The sequence below is a fragment of the Pipra filicauda genome, unplaced genomic scaffold (genome assembly GCF_003945595.2).
Source record: "Pipra filicauda isolate LSUMZ 115617 unplaced genomic scaffold, ASM394559v2 scaffold285_size1263560_pilon, whole genome shotgun sequence".
Lineage (NCBI taxonomy): Eukaryota > Metazoa > Chordata > Aves > Passeriformes > Pipridae > Pipra > Pipra filicauda.
In genome coordinates, this window is record NW_024104404.1 from 451208 (window position 1) to 474882 (window position 23675).

At 37.9% G+C, this 23675-nt stretch overlaps 1 protein-coding gene across 4 annotated transcripts in view; it reads left to right on the forward strand.

Annotated features, from left to right (window-relative positions):
• EPS15L1 (epidermal growth factor receptor pathway substrate 15 like 1) overlaps nt 1-23675 on the forward strand; it is a 49683-nt gene that overhangs the window by 3039 nt on the left and 22969 nt on the right. For 2 of the 4 annotated variants that reach the window (XM_027724484.2, XM_027724487.2), the window contains exons 2-23: nt 2104-2145; nt 2349-2438; nt 2675-2722; nt 3365-3460; nt 3999-4061; nt 4923-5048; nt 6562-6621; nt 6969-7205; nt 8385-8542; nt 8986-9142; nt 9990-10052; nt 11531-11616; nt 12000-12072; nt 12538-12699; nt 13505-13702; nt 13927-14091; nt 16334-16460; nt 17162-17212; nt 17505-17641; nt 18671-18731; nt 19109-19191; nt 20689-20821. In XM_027724484.2, coding sequence (XP_027580285.1) covers nt 2104-2145; nt 2349-2438; nt 2675-2722; nt 3365-3460; nt 3999-4061; nt 4923-5048; nt 6562-6621; nt 6969-7205; nt 8385-8542; nt 8986-9142; nt 9990-10052; nt 11531-11616; nt 12000-12072; nt 12538-12699; nt 13505-13702; nt 13927-14091; nt 16334-16460; nt 17162-17212; nt 17505-17641; nt 18671-18731; nt 19109-19191; nt 20689-20821 — 2416 coding nt within the window. Of the gene's footprint in view, nt 1-2103; nt 2146-2348; nt 2439-2674; nt 2723-3364; nt 3461-3998; nt 4062-4922; nt 5049-6561; nt 6622-6968; nt 7206-8384; nt 8543-8985; nt 9143-9989; nt 10053-11530; nt 11617-11999; nt 12073-12537; nt 12700-13504; nt 13703-13926; nt 14092-16333; nt 16461-17161; nt 17213-17504; nt 17642-18670; nt 18732-19108; nt 19192-20688; nt 20822-23675 lie in introns of those variants that run through there. The other 2 variants (XM_027724485.2, XM_027724488.2) reach the window with 2 other exon arrangements.

The window sequence follows — 23675 nt, forward strand, 5'->3', positions numbered from 1 at the left end:
GATGTCACCAAATTGCAGAATCCTCCTGAATGATAGCGGTGTCGTCACGTGTGGTGACGGGTAGATAGAGAGCTGTGCTATTTTTATCACTTGAACCCATTTTGTCTGGTCTGGTTCATCACAGAGGTGCAGTCATTTGGGTAAATCAGCCAGAGAGGCTGGATCCTTGGAAAATTCTGCAAATAGGGGATCGAGGGCTGAAGGGCTTTCCAGCAGCACTTGGGGGAATATTTTCCTGTTGGAGAAACTTCACAGCATGGAAGCCCATCACCCTGGATTCCTGCCACCTCTGTCAGGTAACTCAGCTCCATGTCATGGCTGACAATCCCAAATGAGGGTGACAGGGATGTCTGGTGATGGGATGAGATCATTCAGTGCTGCTGCTGGAGTGGTTTGCTCTGTCTCTTGGTACAAATCCAGTCTCTGCACACTCTGGGTAACTCGTCAAATCAGTTAGAGGAGCTTGTAGTTGGTGTTTGACCCTCTTCTCTGAGCTCTCTGATAAACAAGAGGTACAAAGTTTGGTGATAGTTGGCTAAAACATGCTGGGTTGGATTCAGACTGGGACAGACTATTTCCTACTTCTACCTTTTCTCTGAATGATGTGTTTCCTGCTTGGACAGGAACACAGTGCTTAGCTATGCTGGATGTTTACATGTCAGCAGAAAGAATAGTCAGATTTATGAGTTATGGTCCAGGCATTCTTCTGAAATCCTGTCCACCTTCAGGAAGAGCTGGAGCTTCCAGAGGTTTGCTGACATTAGAGAATGCAGCAGCTTATTTTGTGGATGGGTAGAAGTGAAGCACATTTAAGATCCTTAGGAAACTGTTCTGAAAATGCAGGATTTTTCTATCCAAATAGAGCTGTTAATCCTCAAAGAGTCAGTGTTTGCTTGTGCTCAGTTGGAGGGTTTAGTTATTTCAGATAGCTCCTTACACTTAATATTCGTCATGTTTATTGTAAATTCACAGCAAGGTTCTCTTGGTGTCAAATAAAATTTTATTGGCCTTTTCTTTTGTCATGTTTCTGCCTTCCTTCCACTCAGAGTGGGCAGAACATCTGGAAAATCATAGGGATGACAAGGAAGCAGGTGGCATTTGGGAGGTGACATCCCAGTGATGGGAGTTAGTGGGAAATACTCCTTTGTCAGGTGTCTGACTGGTGGCCTGGAGGTGCAGAGTGGTTGTCTCAGGCAGGCTTTGGGGTGTTGTGACATCTCAGCATTTTGCTTATTAAACTGTTTGTGGGGTTGTGGTTTTGTTGATTGTTCTTTAAGGCCTTTAACTTGTTTTGCCTGGGTTGGTTTTGCTGTTGGCATCGAGGCTGGAGAACAGTGTGGAGGGATAACCTGCATGTGAACTCCTGGGGCTGTTGGAGGAGGCAAGTGAGAAGATGGGTTTGGGGGATTCTGCCTCTTTTGGCATTTCAATTCCCATCTGCTTGGAATGTCAGCAAGAATGTCAACAATCTACTTGTTCAGCCCCCTGGAAAGGCAGGGCCTCCCTTGGGTCTGCTGCTCTGGTATGATGTGGTTTGAAATCCCCCAACAGCGTTGTCAGGGAATTGTGGCGTTGTCAGTTCACTCTTCTTTCTGTTTATTTTTTGTTTTACTCCGTTTCAGTTTAAGATCCTAGTCCTGAAAACGCATAATCACAGGCACAGGGCTGTGTGTGTGTGTGTGTATAATTGCCTGCTGAAAACATTCCATAAGGATATTTACAGTGCAGGGGGGACTCAGGTCAGCATTGGGTTCAAAACTGGGCCTTTGTTATCAGCAGTTCTCATACTGAGATCTGAAGTACTTTGGCAAATAGTTCAGAGCTGTTCTACAAAAACCTTATTTCCATGTAGTTGTTGATTAAAAGTGTGAGTAGAAGTTGGAATGCTGGTCAAGGAGAAGTTCTAGGGGGTGACAGGAGCCTGTTGGCTGCAGGTTTTGTGGGATCACCATTATCCACACTTAAATTTCAAGTCTCTGGTTTGGATGACAGCAAACTAACACCCTATTTTAGATTTTTTTGTTGAAGGAATACACAAGGTGCAATACCTTTTTCCTGTCAGTTGTGATTGCTGTTCATTCTGGTTTCTTCCTTATGTTTCAGTTTTCTACTGGGAACCCAATATACGAAACTTACTACAAACAGGTACGTTCTTAAAAGAAGAAAAGCAAAAATAAAGTGCAGTTTCCTCTTCCCCAAGATTTTCCTCTCTTTCCTTTCCCCATTGCAGTGCTAAATTCTTCCTGCTGATGCACTTTGTGTAACTCCTCCTGACCTAGAGACACTGCATTTCTCATCTCTGCTTTCACAGGTCATGCTTCAGTTAAATGTTAATTTTTTTCTTTCAGGTAGATCCAACATACACGGGGAGAGTTGGGGCAAGTGAAGCTGCTCTGTTTCTTAAAAAATCTGGTCTCTCTGATATCATCCTTGGAAAAGTAAGTTGAAGGAATTGGATAATGCAATAATTGTCTGTACACCTTTTTAAGTGAAAGGACAAATCTACAAGGAAAAATTATCTTTTGTGTAACATTTCTGTTGTTAACTTGACAGTGAAATAACATTGTGTCAGAACTTGAAAGCTGAATGAACATTTCAAGAAGACACACAGTATGAACTGTGGAGCTGAGTTTTATTTTAAATTCACAAGGGCTTTTATTTTGTATCTCCACAGATATGGGATTTGGCTGACCCAGAGGGGAAAGGATACTTAGATAAACAGGTAAATGAAATGTTCCTGTAGACCTGCTGTGTTACCTTTCACAGATTAGCCTTGCTTCAAGCAAACCCTGATACCAATAATAGTTATCCTTGGCTTTTTTTGAATTAAGTTTTTGTTGACAAGATGAGTTTTTTCCCCAGCACTTCTCATATCTAAGTGTATTACTCAGTGAGGCTGCTGGAGAAGTTTGGATCTCATTTTCTGTCTCTCTTTTGTTTTGTAAAGAATCAGTGTGTATGATATGTACATACACAGTCACCAAGTCACAAATACAAAATACGATTTTAAGATTTATTTTAGAAGAACATTCTTGCATGTAAGGATCTAACCAGCATTACTAAAAATGGCTTGGAATATCAAATAGCAAGTTACTTGTAGATACTGATAAATTTTTTTTAAACATTATTAATTTTTAAGAACGTTGAAGTTCAGTTATGGGAGAACCCTTTGTAAAATTGAACTTCCAATTTTCTGCCCGTTATTGTAAAATTTTTCACAGCTCACCTTTAAAAGCAGTGGGGTAGTTGTCACTGTGGGGCTGCACATCCACAGTTTACTGAGTTGCACGTGGACAGTGCTAATAAAAATCACAAATGGGCTGTTTTGCCTGCTCTGGACTGGTTTGAACTGGGCTCTTTGCAGGGTTTCTACGTCGCTCTGCGCCTCGTGGCCTGCGCCCAGAACGGCCACGACGTCAACATGAGCAGCCTCAACTTGACTGTGCCACCTCCTAAATTCGTGAGTAATGTCCACCCAAACGTGTGGATGTGTTATATGGGAACTAAGGCTTCAGATGGAGCACTGGAATGATCTGCTGTGGTGGTTCTGGGGCTGCAGGCTGATGGCAAAGTGTTCCTTAAGGACACTGCCACAGTCCTCTTGTCCTCAGTGGGATTTGCAAGTTTAACTCTGCTCAGCTGGGGCAGGAAGCTGGTGTGGCTGAACTCTAAAAAAAAAGGAAGAAAATAAAGTTATTTTGGGGCTGGGTCAGCAGGATGGGCAGTAAAAGGCACAGCTGCAGCTTTGCCTGCAGTAGCTGCTGCAGAACCTCTTTGTTGTGTGTTTGGGTATCTAATGCACCAATAAATGTCCTCATCCAAGTGCTGTAATAGTATAAATGAGTGTGACTTTTATTTAGGTACAGCCTCTTTCTCTCAGTGTAGTTAAGCTTCATGTCTATAACCACCTCTTAAAACAATTAGTAAGGATTAGAGACAGAAATCTGTGTATTTATATATATAAATATACATATAAATAAGATTCTCCATTTTTTTAGCATGACAGTAGCAGTCCTTTGCTGATCACACCCCCTTCAACAGAGACTCACTGGGCTGTCAGGGTAAGTGTAAAAGACAACACGTTACATCCATTCTTTAAAAGTGAATCTTTTCCTTGTGTGCAATTTTCTCTCAGTGAGAGAATTTTGTATCCAGTGTATTTTCTGTTTCAAAAATCCCCCCTTTCTGTGCAGGCTTGTGCACAATAGAGAATATTGAGGTGTAGTTTTACATGTGTAATAAGTATTAAACCACCCTTTGACAACCCCAGCTGTGATGTTTTTAAGACACAATGAATTTTAATCTTCTGCCTGGATTTCTTCCAGAATCCTACAATTAGGCACTTTCATTGTTTGTATAAAGGAACCCCACTGAGAACAGCAAAGTATTTCACCAAATCCATCCTGAATTATTAATTTAAAGCTCGAGTTCCTATATTCTAGTTAGTATTCAGTGATACTTTTTTTTCCCCAATGATATATATTACATGTAACCTTTGATGCATATATGTATTTGTGTTTAGTTAATTTTCAAATGCAAACGTTTCCAAAAGGTAGAAATTTAATAAAATAACTTGTAATGCTGATTATTTTTTTGTACTTACGTGTTGTACTTCAAAGTGGGAAGAAGAGGTTTTAGTTCTCCAGAGTTTATCAAAGTTTCTTTAAAACAGAAACACATCTTGACTGCTGCGTGGTAAAATCTGTCATGGAAGGTTATAAAATAACCTTAGCTTTGAAATTAGGCTCTTAAATGTCTCTCCAGGGGTTTACATTGAAATTCAGCACCGTGGCACTTGCAAGAAAGTTTGGAAATTTAGGATGAACACATCACTGACCAACCTTAATTTCTTGCAAGATCTCATTTTCAACACTCACACAGGCACACTTTTTTACTTATTCAGACTATTTCTTACCAACTAGGTGGAAGAAAAAGCAAAGTTTGATGGTATTTTTGAAAGCCTTTTGCCAGTAAATGGTTTACTTTCAGGAGACAAAGTAAAACCAGTACTGATGAATTCAAAGCTACCTCTTGATATCCTCGGAAGGGTAAGTGTGCTGTTTAAATTTTCCTGGTCTCTGTTTAACTTCTCATAGTTTGCAGTGTGAAATATTTATATGGAATTTATCAAAACAGATCAGGTTTTGGCTGAGATTCTGCATTGATTGCATGCTATCAAGCAAGAGCATTAGGTCTCTGCAGTCTTCCACTTAGAAATAAGAATAGTAGTAGTAATTTCAGCCCTGGAGTAGATTGGCTTAATTATCTCTCTGTTCATTTTAAGAGCTGGAAATTTTGATTTTGGTTGTTTAAAAGCAAGAAAAAGCTTTTCTAAACTTTTATAATATTAGCTTTTATAACATTATATTCCAGTGTTTTGTCATTTTTACAAATAGGGGTTATTAGACATCCCATTAAATCCATCCACTGTTGGGTACAGGAGAACACCTCAGAACATCCTCATTTATTGTACCCGGCAAATTGTCAAGTTGTTTTTTTTCCAAGATCTGATTTTGGTGCATCCATTGCATATTTGCCAGGGAAGCAAACCTGAAAGTATTTTTCTGCTCCCATTTCAAACACATTCTTTAATGCTTTGCATATTTATATGCCTGGGAATGAATTCATTCTATGCAAGAGCTGTATCTGTGTTACATCCTTATATCTCTTCAGGAAGAACTGCCTCTTTCTCTGTATTATCTACAAAGTCTAAGTATGCCTTGTTTTAATTCTGTACTGGAATATTGTGAAGTACTGAGTCTTGAAAGGCTTTGGGTTTCATCTTGTTATTGTCACAGTAGAAATTCAGGAAGCTTTTGCCTCTCCTAGAAAAGTTTGTGGACGAGATAAAGGACTGAGGAAATGGGCAAAGGACTAATCAAGGAGCTTAAATTTGTGCAGTGATAAAGTGGAGTTCAGACAGTTGAGCCTTAGGCTTGGCTTTCTGTGCACTCTGCTGTCCCAGGTTATATTGATGGTTTAACTAGTTGGTAGCTGAGTGTTGGAGTCCACAAGGTTTTGTGTCCCTCTAAATCTTGTACAAGTTTCATTGAGTGTACCTGACCTGATAATGAACTGAAGCTGAGAAATGCTTAAATTCTCTCCCACAGAAAATTCAGGGGGCCAGAGGGAGCTGCACATGGTTTTAGTTATCAGTAAAAAAACTAGGAATGGGATAGGAATTAGAAATGTATTGAGTTTTCTAAAATATTTTAACTTTCTTACAAGACATTTGGATGATCTGCTAACCCCACATCCTCTGGACAGTTCTGGAAACCACCTCTGAATGCTTTTACTCAGCTTGATGACTCCTTAATTGCACCACAGAAAGATGAAAAACCTGCCTGTGTTGCAGCCAGAATTTGTTAGAGCCAGCGTTGATTCACACTGGCCAGAAAACTCTAATCCAGTCTGTTTCTGCAGAGAGTGTTTAGATAGTTTAATGTAACTAATATGATCTTCCCCAAAACCTATTAAGAGTCTTTAGAGGGCATGTTAATTTGATGAATGCCCAAAATGTAACTTGCTCTCTAAATCATTTCTTTATCTTAATTGCTGCAGGTCTGGGATCTCAGTGATATTGATAAAGATGGTCACCTGGACAAGGATGAATTTGCTGTGGTAGGTTGTTTTAAATTCTCAATTCACAGCCCAGTCTGTCTGGCAGAGCAAACAGCTCATTTTTTTTTCTCAAGAGCTTTGCAGCTTTCTCTGCTACAGTTCACTGTTCTAATCTGCCTTGTTCACACAGAGCTATTAAATGATCTTCCTCAAATCCATCCACTGACTCTTGCCTATGTCATCAAGATTAAACTTGTTGGAATTACCTCCAAAACGATCTGTTCTGCTTTACATCTCTAATCTTACAGCCTTTGTTTTACTATGATGCAAATGACTGACACTGGAAGATCTTGTTGCTTTTTTCCCCTGCTAATTGTGAATGTTATCTGACCTTTTTGCCTTTGCAGGCAATGCATTTGGTTTATAGAGCTCTTGAGAAAGAGTCAGTCCCTTCACAATTGCCCCCTTCTCTCATACCACCTTCCAAAAGAAAGAAGATGCCCGTGTTCCCTGGAGCAGTTCCTGTTCTCCCTGCAAGCCCCCCCCCCAAGGACAGCCTCCGTTCCACCCCCTCCCACGGCAGTGTCAACAGCCTGAACAGCACGGGGAGCCTGTCCCCCAAGCACAGCATCAAACAGGCACAGGTACTCACCTGCCTTTGCTTTCTTTGGGTCAGGGAGCTGCAGGAAAAAACAAACCTGCTCTTTGATTTCTGCCTCGTGGCAGCGCTTGGGTTTGGGGGATTTGGGGGATTTGGGGGGGGGGTGGTGAAATTTAATAGCAAATTTAAAGAATTTAATGCCAACAAATAATATGAAAGGAATTTAGTACCAAAGAAATCACTGGTCAGGCTTGGAAGAATGGAATCCCAAAGAAATTTAATACCAAATTTAAGGAATTTATTGCCAACGAATAATAGAAAAGGAATTTAATACCAAAGAAATGTTGGTCAGGCTTGGAAGAATGGAATACCAAAATTAAGGAATTTATTGCCAATGAATAATAGAAAAGGAATTTAATACCAAAGAAATGTTGGTCAGGCTTGGAAGAATGGAATACCAAAATTAAGGAATTTATTGCCAATGAATAATAGAAAAGGAATTTAATGCCAATGAATAATATAAAAGGGAATTTAATACCAAAGAAATCACTGGTCAGGCTTGGAAGAATGGAATCCCAAAGAAATTTAATACCAAATTTAAGGAATTTATTGCCAACGAATAATAAAAAAGGAATTTAATACCAAAGAAACGTTGGTCAGGCTTGGAAGAATGGAATACCAAAGAAATTTAATTCCCAATTTAAGGAATTTAATACCAAAGAAATCATTGTTCAGACTTGGAAGAATGGAATACCAAAGAAATTTAATTCCCAATTTAAGGAATTTAATGCCAAAGAAACCATTAATCAGACTTGGAAGAACAGAAGAAGAACAAGTGAATTGTAATCAGAGTGACCATGAGGTGGCAAATCTTAGGGGGGAATTCTCACTTTACATAGAAAGTGAGACCATGGAAAGGTTTTACTCATGTCTCTAATACCAAAGAAGTCATTAATCTACCTTCTAAATCTCCTGTTCTTAGCATGAAGACTTAATATGCCTAGTTGGATCTGTATTTCCAAAGAATTAATGCTGTTCAGCTGATGGAGAGCTGTTTATCAGTGTTTTATTCAGATAAAGAGTACAAAATTAAACCATGCAGTGAAAATAGTTATTGTGCAGGATGTTCAGCACATCCAGCTCTGGGGGATGTATCTGCTCAGGGTGTTGATAATAAAGGCTGGTTTTCTGCTTTTGAAATGTCCCCCTTTGCTTTTTTTAGCCAGCTGTGAACTGGGTGGTCCCCATGGCTGAAAAAGTGAGATACGATGAGATTTTCTTAAAAACGGACACAGACATGGATGGGTTTGTGAGTGGCCAAGAAGTAAAGGACATTTTTATGCATTCAGGTCTGTCTCAGAGTCTCCTAGCACATATATGGTAAGAATTCCCTAGCAGGTGTGTTTTTGTAATTATTTATCCAGCCAGAATTGTGGTCCTAACATTAAAAAAACCCCCAGAAACAACCCAAAAACCCAACCTCTTCCACATGTCCTGTTACCATACTGCAATATGTGGAAAATTAAGGGAGAAATCAATACTCCCTTTGCTTTTCTGGGAGGGGGGGAAATAGGTCAGTCTGTGAACTGTGATTGTCTTTTGAAGTTCTAGTGCTTTAAATATTTTCTCAGAGCAACACTGCTCCATTCAGTTAAACATGTCTAATAAAATCCTGCTCTGTTTATGGAACTCTCACTAGAATAAGCAAGCTCTGCTGAGGATGAATCAAAAGGAAATTACATGTATATGTGTATTTGGGGCTTTTTGGTAGAGGAGAAATAAGATTTTTTTTTGTTTATAAGGGTGATCTGTTTTTTTACCAGGGCTTTGGCAGACACGAGGCAGATGGGGAAGCTCAGCAAAGACCAGTTTGCACTTGCCATGTATCTCATTCAACAGAAGGTCAGCAAAGGGATTGATCCTCCCCAGGTGTTATCCCCAGAGATGATCCCTCCCACAGAGAGGAACACTCCCATCCAGGTAAGTCACTGATTATTTGTGGATAACGCTGAATTTACGTGCTTTGAAATGGGGTTTAAATAGGAATTTTGTACATTTTTTTTTTTAGATATCTTGGTAAAGAATTGCCAATATTTTTTTCCTACCTTCTCTTACAAATTTCTTTAACATTTGAAAATAAATGTAAATTTCTAACAACTAAGACTGTGAGTAAAGAAAAATGCAGTAAAATATTCCATAGAATAAACTATTCCATAAAAGGAGTCATAATGCTGAAAAAAGTCTAGCATGAAAAATAATCCTTTGTCATAGACTGGTTTTTTTCTTAATTTTTTAAATTTTAAAAATATTTTTATTTTAACAATATATAAATTATAATATAGATGTATATATTTATATATTATCTCTCTCTATAATTTTAACTTTGGGGAACTCGTAACAGTAAATATTAAAAGCTGGTTGAGTATCCTGTCCCTGACTGTGATCAGCACCAAATTCCTCTGTAGAAATGTCAAATTTTTTAATGGCTAATGAAGGGTGGTGACTTCCTAGTTTCTGGGATTCATCCCTTGAATCATGCCAGTCCACACTCCTGCATCCATCACTGCTAACACCACTTGACAGGAGCATCTGAGCCTTTGCTAAACTCTGCTTTATTCCTTTCCTCCACGCTATATTTCTGAAAATGAGATGAATAAACACTCTGTCCTGTCAATACCTTCCTCTTTTCTATAAGCTACACTGTATTTTTCTTTACTTTTTTTTTTTTTTGCTTTCCCTAACCAGAAACCTTTTGGAGCTCTAACTAACTTAACTGTTGCTGTTGCTGTGGTCCTTTTAAGGTTTCTCCTGTATCCTTTCTCTGTAGACTCTGTCAGGTTACTTGACCCCTGTAGGAACTGAGATCTCAGCCCTCTCAGACATGCGGCGTGTGAGTAACTGTGACACCCAAAGGAATGCCCATTTTTTTTTTGTGTCTGATGCTGCTGACTCCAAAACCTGGTTTTATTTCTCCACCTTTGCCTGTCTCTGCTCTTGAGTTCTGTGCCACTTGCCCTTGGCACGAGGGGATGTCACAGCAGTGTGAAGGGCCCAGCACTGCCTGCTGACCTGCTGATATTTATTCCCTCAACAATTGCTCTGCCAGGAAGTTTCTGGGACAGGAACAGTTGAAGTTACTCATGGATTAGTTCTCTGAAATTATGAGCAGTAAATACATCTTTAAGCTTCCCATTATTTCCAACTAATGCTAATTTTTTTCCACCTAATGTGTATTTAGCTGAGCATAACATGAAATAAACTGAGCTTAGTGAGCTTAGTTAAGTGGTTCTTATCCTAAGCAAAGCAGCAGCTCATTTTAACTTCTTTCATAGTCATGTTGGGTGACACCTTCCTGTGACCCTATCCAGCATTCAGTGCAGGTCTCTCAGCAAATCTCTATCTGGCCTGACAAAATCAAAGTGATATTAGAAGCTTTTGAGTTGCTACCTTGAAGAATTAGTCTGGATTATTTTTTATTTACGATGACACAATGGCATGTTACAAAAGAAATGATCACCCTAAATGAGGACTTAATTAAATTAAATTTAATTTAATTATTTAAACTGTATACTCACCTGTTGTTTCTACAAAAATGTCACCTTTTAGTCTGCTGATTTTGATTTATTAAGTTCTTATTTAGTTTATGTTTAATAAAGCCAAGCTTTCTGTGGTTATCACAGCAACCTCAAAGTGAGCGAAGCAAACAAACTGTACTTTCTTCTTTTTAAAATGCTATTTAAAAATTGTAGGTCTCCTGTTTTTTCATGCTAACAGGGAGTTCAGTGCTGCAGTTTTTACTCCATTGCAGGGGGTTTTTTTAGAGCAGTCCTTTTTATAGTAATAACCAATTTTGTACCTAGTGCTGAGATCCTTTCTTAATAACTTCTGATGGTCTTATCTAAAAGACAAGGGGTGCCCTCTGCATCTTCCCTGATCTACCCCTGAATGGGTGCAGAAATGACCTGAATAATTGCAGAACTTGCCATGACTTTGTGGCAGGGCTCAAGAAGACTGACATTACAATCTGCTGTCCTGGAGTTCCCTGTAACAGAGCTGGGCTTTAGGTTTTGAATTTTAATTTGAATTCTCCCATAGCCTGCAGTTTATTTGTTGCCATTGTGCATGTCCTCTCACTGCTGTGTGTCCCAACTCTCCTGTCTGTGAAACAGCCCCAGAGCCAGTTCTCCTGTCCCTCAGGTAGAATTGCTTGGCATGTTCCTGCTTGTTGCACAATAATTTGGTGTGTCTCACAGCACTTTGCAAACTCATATCACGAGGATTTCATATCCCACCTCTGTCCTCAGCCTTTGGAAAGGAGGAGCTTCTGTTACCACCCAACATTTTAATTGACTGTTTCATTCTTAACAGGACAGTGCAAGTTCTGTTGGATCAGGAGAATTCACAGGAGTGAAGGAGCTGGATGATATTAGCCAAGAAATCGCTCAGCTGCAGAGGTGAAGTTGTGGATTGTTAGCAAAATCTTGAACAATAATCAAACAAGTCTGTAGTACTGAGGTGTCAGTTACTTTTGTTTTCTTTTAGCCATTTTAGAATTATTTGTCACTGGAATTGGTGACAGATCTCCCACTGATATCTTACAGTTATGCAAAGCCAGCTTGGATTCTACCAGGTGACTTCAGGGCATTGATTATGGCCACAGATAGTATTTTTCAAAGAATAATTGATGCATATAAACCTTTACTCCTTTAAAAAGATAAATGAGAATATGTGCTGGCTTTTTTAGCTACGTGGTGTTTCCAGAATAATATTTAATTGATTTTTGTGTGTGTTGTATTATTTAACTAATAATAAATACATGTGCTTGTTTATCTGACAGAGAAAAGTATTCACTAGAGCAGGACATTAGGGAAAAGGAAGAATCAATCAGACAGAAAACCAATGAAGTTCAGGTAAAATCTTCTGTTTATCCTTAGCAGCTTTCATTTTAATCCAAATAATATATGGGAATTAAGCATTTTTCATGTGTTTATGTTGCTGCTGGGCAAGTCTTCCTTTCTTTCATGGGATTTTCCTCTGACTTACAGAAAGAATTTTATTTTCTTGTTCTCCATCAGAAATGTTTTCATCTGATGCTGATTAATGCAAAGATGATATGTGAACAATTTGAAAGGTTTTTTTTTTTAGTGCTTAACTAAGACTGTAATTTAGGAAAACATTATTCAAGAGTATTGGTTTTGATAATCAGGATATAACTCAATGCCACGTGCACTGATTTATTTCCTGCTGTCTCATACAAGTTCCTGCAGAAATAAAACAGCTGCAGGGGCCTAGAAAATCTTTGGGGTTTTGCAAAACCTGATCATTCCTTGAGGCAGCAGCTAAATGTAAGCTCCAAACTGTGGGATTTTCCTCAGGAACTGCAGAATGACTTAGACAGGGAGACAAGTACCTTGCAAGAGCTGGAGGCTCAGAAACAAGATGCCCAGGACAGGCTGGATGAGATGGACCAGCAGAAAGCCAAGCTGAAGGATATGCTCAATGATGTCAGGCAGAAATGCCAGGAAGAAACCCAGGTGGTGAGTGTGTGTTAATTCTGGACATGCCCAACGGTGGTTTTGTCTTCTGTTGAAGGAAATTCTATTTATTTAATGAAAAAACTTGCTTTCTCTGTTCCTTTTGACCGTAAATGGCAATTTCCACACAAATACAGAGGTCCAAGAAAGGGTTTTGCTCCCCTGAATACCTCTCATTGTGGTGGTTGAGGCAGATGATCTCCAAGGGGCCCTTTCTACAGAAACTGTTGTTGTTCTGAGAATATAGAAAACATTTATTCGACCTAATAAGGCAGTTGAAAAGCATCAGAGACAGTCCATGGCACTGGTGCAGGGTTTGAAGCCCTGAAGGTCACAAGTGTTGAGTTAAAAGTGGGTTTTCAGGGAGATACAATTGCCAATGGAAATAGCAGGTTACCTTAAGGTAGAAACTCTGTAACATTGTGTGAGAAAGTGTTGAAAAAAGAAGTGTATAAGCAACTCTGTTCATTTAAACTCTTACCAGAGTTAAAAATCAACTTCATGCTCCTTGATAAATGTTTGAATGGAAAAGGAACCAGGTTCTGAAAACCTGGTCTAAGAAACACCTGTTAATTACCTGTGTAATTAATGTGGTATTTCTGTGATTTAAAATAGTATTTCTTGGTTTTATTGATTGTGCTTTTATCATGGATTTTGTGCAACATCAGAAGCAGCACAAATTTCTTCATGTTAAGTTCTAACTATTTTCCTTAGCAATTGGTAGGTTGCTGTACAACTTCCTGTTATTTATGTTATAAATTCGTAATTTAATAAGTTAACATTTATTTCAAATTTCACTTTTTTTCAGATTTCATCACTAAAAATGCAGATTCAGTCTCAGGAATCAGATTTAAAATTACAGGAAGATGACCTTAACAGAGCAAAAGCAGAGCTGAATCGCCTGCAGCAGGAAGAGACTCAGCTAGAGCAGAGTATCCAGGCTGGAAAAGTGCAGCTTGAAACAATAATCAAATCTTTAAAATCAACACAGGAAGAAATAAACCAGGTATTCACTGTGGTTTATACAATTCTTGAAAGGCTGGGTTGAACATCACCTGGGAAGATTTATTTTTAGAAGAGAAAACAAGTGGTGGCTCATGAAATAAGCCTTTTTTTTTTTTTTTTTTTGGCTGGTTTATTGCCAGTCTGAGTCAGGAAAAAATTCAATTCTGGTGAGGGGGGAAATGCAACTGTCTGGCAACAGTGTTTAATGAGAATTTTCCTTCTCAGGCAAGAAGCAAACTTTCCCAACTGCAAGAGAGCCACCAGGAAGTCAACAAGAGCATAGAGGAATACAATGAAGCTCTCAATGGGATCCACGGGGGCAGCCTGACCAATTTAGCAGATATGAGTGAAGGCCTTGGACAGACAGAAAGAAGCAATTATGGAACTATGGTAAAAAAAATTACTGTTGCTTAGTGTATTTGGCAATAATGAAACTTGTGACTTGCACTTAATGTGGAGTAGTTGGGTTTTGGTGCATCAGCAGATCCCAGCAAGGCTTTGATGCTGGTGGAAAAACTGATTTTTGAGCCTTTTGTTAGATCTCGTGCTGGGATTTTGTGCCTGTGTAACTGTAACAGTGTGGATGTGTAAGCAAACTGTGATTGTGGAACCAAAAAGAAAAGGTCCTTTTATTTTGTCACCTGTCACATGTTCAGTCTCAGGGGGGAGGTGGGACTTTATTTCCAGTTCAGGTGTTTTGTTTGTTCTTGCACATTGTCCAGTTCCCTTTAACCATCTATTTCCTTCTTATTTCCTAAAGAAGCTCTACAAATTTCTCTTTTGCAGTGAGCTGTGTTTATCACATATTGTTCCCTTCCCAAAATACATGGATGGTTCTCTTCTGCTTCAATAATTCCAGCACCATTTATCTCGTTTATTATGTTTTCTTTTAATCAGTATTTTTTCCAAATCATAAGATCCTTCAGGTTCTTCAAGATTTTTCCAGTCCATTTCTATTGGGTATCTATTGTTGATTTAGATATTAAATAATCCTCTAAATCACAAGAATTTTCATTCTTTTTAGAGCCTGTTTCTTCTCTTAAATATAAAAGTTGCATAGTTGCTTGATTCTGCTTCCTCATTAGGGAAACTTGTTTTCCAGAGCCCTTGTAAGCACAGTATTTGCTGTGGGTTTAGTATGAGGTTAAATATATGTCATGGATAGTAAATATTCAGCAGGCATTGCTGTTTTAATGCCTCGCTTTCAACTTGGTCTGTAAAAACAAACTGCTCAAAAGAAGATTAAAAACAACAATACATTGAAAAACGTGGCCTTAAAACACTTCACTGCTAAGTTTCTCTGTTTGCATGGCTTGCATAATATTATATTTAATTTCCACTGGAGACTTCCAGATGTTTCTCTTACTTGCAAAACCTCCGAATCACTTACTGGAAGAAAACACCAGTGGATGTTCATAGGAATTTTTTTAAAACCATTGTGCCCCTTTCCTGTTTCTCAATTCTTTCTTCCTCTTCCTCCTCTCCCCAGCTCCCTCCCTGCTGTTCTGAGAAGTATTAATTAAGATGTTTTCATTTGCACCTTGGAAAGGGATGAAAGGAGTGCTGTCTCTGCTGTTGGGGGTAGTTGTTGCTGGGTATTCCTTATTTTGGGATGGGATGGCTCTGGTTTTCCCTGGAAGTGCTGTACAGGGCAAACATGGCAAGGGCTGGTTTCATCAGAGACCCCCAAAGCAGACCCAAACCAACCCAAATTAATGTCCTGAAGAGGTCTCAGAACTTGAGTTTGCTGCTTGTTCCTGCAGGAGATTTTTTGCAACTTGACAAAGTTACATTTGGGCTCTGGTGAGAAACTTTTCTGTCATCAAAATGTTGGAGTGACTCTTCCTACATGAAGGGCTTTGTCATGGGAAATCACTGCTTGGAGCTGTAAGAATGAGTTAAAAAGAAGCTCAAGAATGAGTTAAAAAGAAGCTCAAGAATGAGTTAAAAAGAAGCTCAAGAAGGAGTTAACAAGTAGCTCAAGAATGAGTTAACAAGAAGCTCAAGAAGGAGTTAACAAGAAGCTCAAGAAGGAGTTAAAAAGAAGCTCAAGAAGGAGTTAAAAAGAAGCTCAAGAAGGAGTTAAAAAGCTCAAGAAGGAGTTAACAAGAAGCTCAAGAATGAGTTAAAAAGAAGCTCAAGAATGAGTTAACAAGAAGCTCAAGAATGAGTTAACAAGGAGCAATCTAGAGCATGACCACTCAGTAGTAATCCCTTGTATTTGTAGTCCACAAATAGTCCATAAAATCTTTTGAATAAGTGTCTTACCTGAAGCTGAGCTGTAAAATAACGTGGGGGAGGAATTTTTTTTGCCACTGTGATGGTTGGGGGTTGATTTGTTTTCATTATTTAAGTGTTTGAGAATTGACCATTTTAATTTGGGCCACAGTTTAACCTTTAATTGTTACATTACACTGTTATCTTTTGATGGTCTTTGTAGCCCTGGGCTACGTGTTTCCTTCCAGTGTGTGATGACTTCTACTTGGAAATCATGTATTCAGAAACTTCTTGAGAAGGGAATTTTTGAGATGGTTAAACAGGAACTGAGATACCCATTTAGAAGAAATTCTGTGCCAACTGAGCATTTTCATCCTGGTAGAGTTGCTGTGATGTTTTTCCTCTTAATTTTTAGGATGATCCATTTAAGAACAAAGCCTTGATGTTTACCAATAATACACAAGAATTGCACACAGACCCATTCCAGTCAGAAGATCCTTTCAAATCTGATCCATTTAAGGGAGCAGACCCCTTCAAAGGCAGTAAGTGACCTTAAAGATCTTCAATTGTTGAGTAAATGATGTTTTCACAAACTGTTATCATCGTGCTAAATAGTGGATAAAACTATATATAAAAATATATATAAACATATATAAATATATAATATATTATATATAAATATTATATATAATATATATCATATCTATTTATATTTTTATATAATATAACATATTATAAATATATAATATAAATACATAACATTTTTATATAAATATAATTATATAAATATAATTATATAATATATAAATATATAACATATTATATATAAATATAATTATATATAATATATAAATATATAACATATTATATATAAATATAATTATATATAATATATAAATATATAACATATTATATATAAATATAATTATATATAATATAAAAATATATAACATATTATATATAAATATAATTATATATAATATAAAACATTGTATATGAATATAATTATATATAATATATAAATATATAACATTATATATGAATAAAAATATATAATGTATAGATATATAACATATTATGTATAAATTTAAATATATATAATGTATAAATATAATTATATGTAATGGATAAAACAATATATAAAATATTATGTAATTATATATACTATATATGATATATTATATATAAATAATACAATATATTAAAAACTATTTTAATAAAATTATTTTTCTGTTCTGCATAGGTGACCCATTCCAGCATGATCCTTTTGCAGAACAGCCACCTGCTCCAGCAGGTAAGAACCCTTTGGAGGACAGGACACAATTTGTGTGGTTGAAACAATTTGTAGCCAAACACAAAGATTTCCCAGGTTTTCACTGGCTTCAGGTTTTTGGGTTGCATGTGGGAACAGAGAAACCTGAGAGGTTTGTGCCTTCAGGCTCAGGATGTTAATGAGAACTGTGTAATTCAAACTCAGCAAATCTCCTCTTTGGAGAGCTCTCTGGAGGTGCTTCTAAAAAATCAGTGAGCATGAGGGGAAATACAGAATGAAATAAAGAATATTTACCTTTTCTTGCTCCTTTTAGATCCCTTTGGAGGTGATCCCTTTAAGGAGAGTGACCCATTTCGGAGTTCTGCCCCTGAGGATTTCTTCAAGAAGCCAGTGAAGAGCGACCCATTTACCTCAGATCCATTCACAAAACCCCCTGCTTTACCCTCAAAGGTCAGTCATTTTTAAATCTACACTTAATAGATTTCTTTACTATTGACAGGCTTGTTGTCTGAAAGCTAAAAGGAGTGACATAACAGAAAATACTTTTTTCTCCTAACTGGTGAAATATTAATTTTACTCTTAAAATTGAAGTATGTGTTGTTGAGGCAATCAGCAGTGTTCTCTCTGGTTCCATGATAATGAGGTGCAGTAAGGTGGATATTTTTCCTCTCTGTTGGGAATTTCAAGCCACCATCACCCACTAATTCCCAGCATTCCCTCCATTCCACTGGTTTGTGCAGTCACACAGTGAATGGAATTGAGGAACTGCTCTGGCTAAAGAATTCCAGAGCCCCCAGCAGACATTGGAGCCAGGACAGTGGAAGGACTGCACAGAACACACTTGTTAAATCACAGTTAGAGTGAGATAATACATATATAGATATATATAAATATATATAGTCAAAGTTCTGAACCTGTCTGGATGCACATGTGTGTGCTTGTTTAGAGGTGATAGATTTTTTGGTTTATTTTTATTATTCTTTCCCTCCCTCTTATGCAATTCTCTGACTGTTGCCACCCAAGAGTTAGGACAGTGTTCCAGTTTCAGTGGGAGGGTAGTTTGTCTTGCAGGATAGGATTGTACTTGGATAAAAGTACAACTTGTCAAACTGAAGAGCAGCTGTAAACACCATCTCTTTAAAAACAAGCAGTATGCAGACTCTGGATTAATAATAATAGAAATGCCTGCCTTGAATATTGCTGTTGCTTAAAGACTGGACACTTCTGGATGTGTTTTCATCTTTTGCCCTGGTAACTAAGGTTGTATTTCAGTGGGATGCCCTTTTCACTTGTAGGTCCTTGGTGTTTTGTTCAAGGCTATCAATAGCCAAATTTCAGATAATCAGTTGATTTTATCCTACTCTACTTCCACCCAACAGAGTGATCTGAAATTGGAAATAATTGTGATTTTTTATATGCATAAAAAGGCAAGTGCACAGTACAGCAGAACAATAATTATGTATATCTGTTCTTATTTAGCCTGACCCTTTTGAAAGCACTGATCCTTTTACGTCTTCCAGTATCTCTTCAAAAGGTCCAGGTAAGAAGAAAACATTTTCTCATGCAGATGAATAAGGAGGTATCTTTTTATGAAAGAAGAATCAAATATAGGAGTTGAAAATAGAGAGTCTTGTGAACTGTTGGCAAAAAGCATCATGGTCCTGCTATGGATTATAAGACTAAGTCTTTGTGACACCATATATTTCAGTTTTTTCTTCTTTTCTTTTTTTTTTCCCCTCCAAACAACTGGTACAAAACCTATTGTCTTATGGAATTCTCTTGTAACATCTCATGGCAGGTCAAAATACAGGTGTGTTTTAGTCACCTGCCCAGTTTTGTACTTCATTGGCAGCACCAATTCTTTGTCATTCCTAAGTATTGTTCCAAATGACTTCTTTCTCCCTGCATCTGTTTCAGATCCATTTGGAACACTGGATCCATTTGGAAGTGGTGCTTTCAGTAGTGGGGAGGGATTTGCAGACTTCAGTCAGATGTCAAAGGTAAAGGTTACCAGGAAAGCAACTGTCCTTTTAAAAATGTATGTACAGATATTTATTTGAAATGTGTGATATGGTTGTAACTTTTCAGCTGACAACCCAGTTCTGTTCCTTTTTTTTCCAATCAGCCTCACCAGTTACTCAACAAAACATTTTCCATCCAAGTCAGATATGGCAAAGTCTTAAACCAAGACTGGCAGACTCAGTAGGGATAAATCAACTTTTCACAAACATTTTCATACAGCAGATGAGCAAAAGAAATTAAAAATTAAAATTTAAAAAAAAATAAAAAAGAAATTAACTCCTAGTGTTAACTGGTAAGAAGAGTATTCATCTATTCCATATACTTCCTCCAAGTCCTGGAATCTGCTTCTTGGTTACTTCGTAGAATTATAGTATCCTGACTTGTTCCTAAACTTACCATAGAATCACTAAGGTTGGAAAAGACCTCTAAGATCATCAAGTCCAACCATTAACCAAGCACACTAAATATATGTAAAACTAACCTTAGTGTAAACTCACTCCACTCTTAACAGTCAGTCAGCCTTTCCCATGTTTTAAGTTTCTGTTCATTTTAAATAGCAGACGAAGAGAAAGGTTCAGGACTCACCTGAAACAAAAAAAAAATGGATAATTAGAAATTGCTGTTACCTTCCTGAGGTGGAGTTTGGAATTTACAGTTTCCAGCAGTGCCCAGCTCCTTCTGTTAGTTCCATAGCAATACTTGAAAATTGTAGAGTTATGTAAATGTTAAAAATAAAATAGATTATCATATCACCTGGACTAATTACATTTCATGGGGTTTTTTCTAGCTTTTCATACTATTTTGGGGAGGGTTTTAACTCTCCACTAGGTGGCAACAGCCTTTACCAATATTGATGTGTCTGGCTTGAGGTAGAAATTTTAGCCAAGGTTTGACTACAGTTTTTACCTTTGCTCCCCAAATCCCTCTTTCTTCATTTCACAATGAGAAATTTCCCTGCATGGCATCGTTTTTGTGCCCTTCTTATCCCATAGGAGAGTCCTTCAGAAAAACCAACTGAATTTAGGAAGCATTAAAAACATGCTTTTGGGATTTTCCCTGAGCTTTTGCCACAGCTGTGTGTAACTTCAGAAAAGCCTGGGATAAAGCTCCCCATTCTGTGGTGTTTTTCCAGGTTCTTCCATGATTCTGTTTATCAGAGTGGAGGTTAGACTGTGGTGTGACTGTTCACTGCCAAATAGTAAAAAAAAAGTAGAGTTTTACTTCCTTTTATTTTTTTCATCAGCTTTTTGCTGGGACTAAAAGTTCTAAAAGTAATTATGTGATGAGAACATAAGTTATTTTGAACGTTAATGAAATCTTAGCACCTCTGTCACTGACCTTTTACACCACTGATGATTCTGGGAATCTTAGTTTTTTGAAATTAATGCTTTTACTTGAGTTAACTTGCAGCTTCATGAAACCACAGGTTTGCCAGCGTGCTCACATCCTTTCTCTTTTCTTTTTTTCTCCTGTAGTCAGCAGCTCCTGACCCCTTTGCCTCCTCTTTTGGAGGGGTGGGATTTTCAGATGACCCTTTCAAAAGCAAATCAGACACACCAGCGTTACCACCCAAGAAAAATGTCCCTCCACGGCCCAAGCCACCCAGTGGTAAGGAGGTTTTCTTCTTTTAACAGCCAGTTCCCCTAATTTTCAGTATATTAATGGATGTAAGAACAAGTTGAGAGTCTTCTGTCTCATTCCCTTATATTTCAACAACAGAGGAAGGTATGAGATTATCAGCAAATTGGCAAAATTGTCATTAAATCAGACTGGAACTCTTCAGACTGGAAAACAGATGATGAGGGAGTGGTGTGACAGATCTGTAAAATCACTTGTGGCAAGGAAAAATAGTGGAAAAAAAATTTCTGTCTATTCTAAATAGGCAACACATGAGATTAGTAAATGACACCTTCAAAATAAAGAGGTTTACTTTTATACAATAATCTAAATTCAAGGTTTATTTCTGTGTTTGCCAGAGAATGTGGTGAATGCAAAAAATTTTAAATGGGCTTTTAAAAACCCCTAGATGATTCTTGAAAGAAACAGGGGCAACAGGGTGTCCCAAAAGCCAAAATACTCTCTCTGGCTCCTGTGCAGCTGAGTGTCTGCAAGGCAGTCTGACTTAGGGCTGCATCTTTACCTTGTTCTTCTTGAGGCATCTGCCACTAGTTACTGCCACAGAGTACAAGGCCAGACAGGCCTGTCCTGATCTGTCTGTCCAGGTGTGATCATTCTTGCATTCACATATTAAAAACAAACATAAACCACTTTCTGAATATATGGCTTGTTCCTGCATCAAGTCCATTATGTATGGAAATTCTGGGAGGTGTATAAATCTCCTGAATTGAAAATAAGATCTCTCTTAATGGAGCTTCTACTTCTACTATTTTTTTTTTGCCCTCCCCGGAGTTGTTTTCAAAATATTCAGCTCCCAGTGAAACTGTTTAAAGAACTGAAGCCACTTAGAACTCTTAGTTTCGAGTCTCCTTTTAACAACAGTTGTAGAGCTCAGTTGATACTGGGAGGGAACATTCAGTTGGCTCGAAAAAAAACCCAACAAAACAACAAAAACTGGGTTCTGCTTATGAATAGGCACAGAATTTTGCACTGAACACGAGTCCACATCTCATATCCTTGATATCCACTGGCAGTGTTAGGAAGTACAGAGGGAGCAGATCCATGGGTGTCTCTCTGGGTGTGTGGATTATCTGCCTTTCTGCTGGTGCATTTTGGAGCAGAGTGTGCAGCCTGCATCCTGTTTATAGCAGGCATTGCAGATCTGGCTGGGCTTGCAAACCAGTTGTTCTAAAACAAACTCCTTACATCAGGTGAAAAGTTCTTTCTATTACCAAAGTATGCTGAAAATGTCCTTGCTTAACCCACAGATTGATCCAAGGTTTGAAAGTTATTATTTCACACAGTAGACAGAGCATTGTTTGTTCCTATTCCTCTGATTTTATTGCTTAAGAGATGAAGGTGCACACTAGAACCCTGAAATCAAATGATGAAGGTCTGTGTAGGTGAGTATTGATGCAAATCTGTCAGGAAATGCTCTAGGATTGTGGAAAAGCTCCCGAGGCAGTTTGTTCCATACTTGCTTTCTGTGAGTATTTACCACTATTGAGCTACTAGAGAGTCTTCAGTAATTAAAAAAACCCACATAATAATATGTTATACTGGCAAATATCAACCACTAGGACAGACATGAATAAAAGCAGAAATAGAAAAGCTGAAGGGAATCTTATTGTGAATTATGTTATTTTTCTTTATTTGGTTTTCAAGGAAAAAAGTCCACATAAAATATTTTAGTGTTTAAAGGGACTAGATGAAGTTGAGTGAGTCAAACAAATACTAAATATACCTGTATTACCTCTTATATGTGGTTTCTTTTTATTCCTTGTTTGAAACATGATTATTCTTAGCAGATGCAGTGTAATAGTAGCAATAAAGGTGAGGACTGACTCACCTCCATGAGGGTTTTTTGTATTTGTGTCTCCTCGTTCCCTCTTTTGCACAAATCGAGGAATTTGCTGAACATTTAGCTTTATTGATTTGTTTTTTATTTAGATGTGTGCACTCAGCCTTTAATCAGTCTGTTAAAAACTGTTTCAACGTGTCCCTTCCCCTCACAATATTTGTGAGGTTCAGCCGCTCTGCCAAAAGCAAATGTTGTTATGATAAAATAGACTGAGGAGGAAACAAAGCAGGGTTTTTTTTAAAGCAAATGAGCCTCATGTGCTTATGCACTTCTACTCCTCCCTTCCTTCCACAACTAAGACAATCTTCAGTGGTTACTTAAAGCATGAGAAATTATATAGTAATATAGTGTGATTGTAGCAAGAGATACAGGCCTGAAGTGTGTGTCAGAAATGGGAACACTGCTCAGCAAACAAACAACAGGCAAGAAACTTCCGCTGTTTCTTACCTTTCTCATTGGTCTGTTTAATTAAAAAAACAAGTAGGTGATAAAGATCTTGCTGAAGGGTGAATAAATGCTAGTTGTTACCAGACAAACCTGTAATTTGCCTTTCTGTTCCCAGTTTGTGCTCTTTTTAGTAAAACTGTTCTTTCTGTTGGGGGGGATTTTTGATATTGAAAAGCACTTTTGTGGTTTGCCTGCACTGTGGTTGGCAGGTCCAAGGAGCTCTAATAGAAAGCTTTGCTTGCCCTCAAACCTCTGCAGTCAAGTAGAAAACATAAATACTTTTGCAGAGCGTTGAAAACTCTGATTTCCCAGGTAGTTGTGGTGATTTCCCAGGCAGTTGTGGATAGGGGAGACTAACAGGATCCTCCAGAGATTGTTCCCAATATGGTGCTTTTCTGAATGCAAAGCTTTTGAGGGGTTCTGTGACATGCAAACGTTGTCTTCTAGTCCATTGAGGGGTGGCAGGCTGTCCTGGACCAAAGTGTGCCACAGTTTCTGTCTTGCCCATGGAGCTGTGTTTTGTTCAGATGAGAGGGA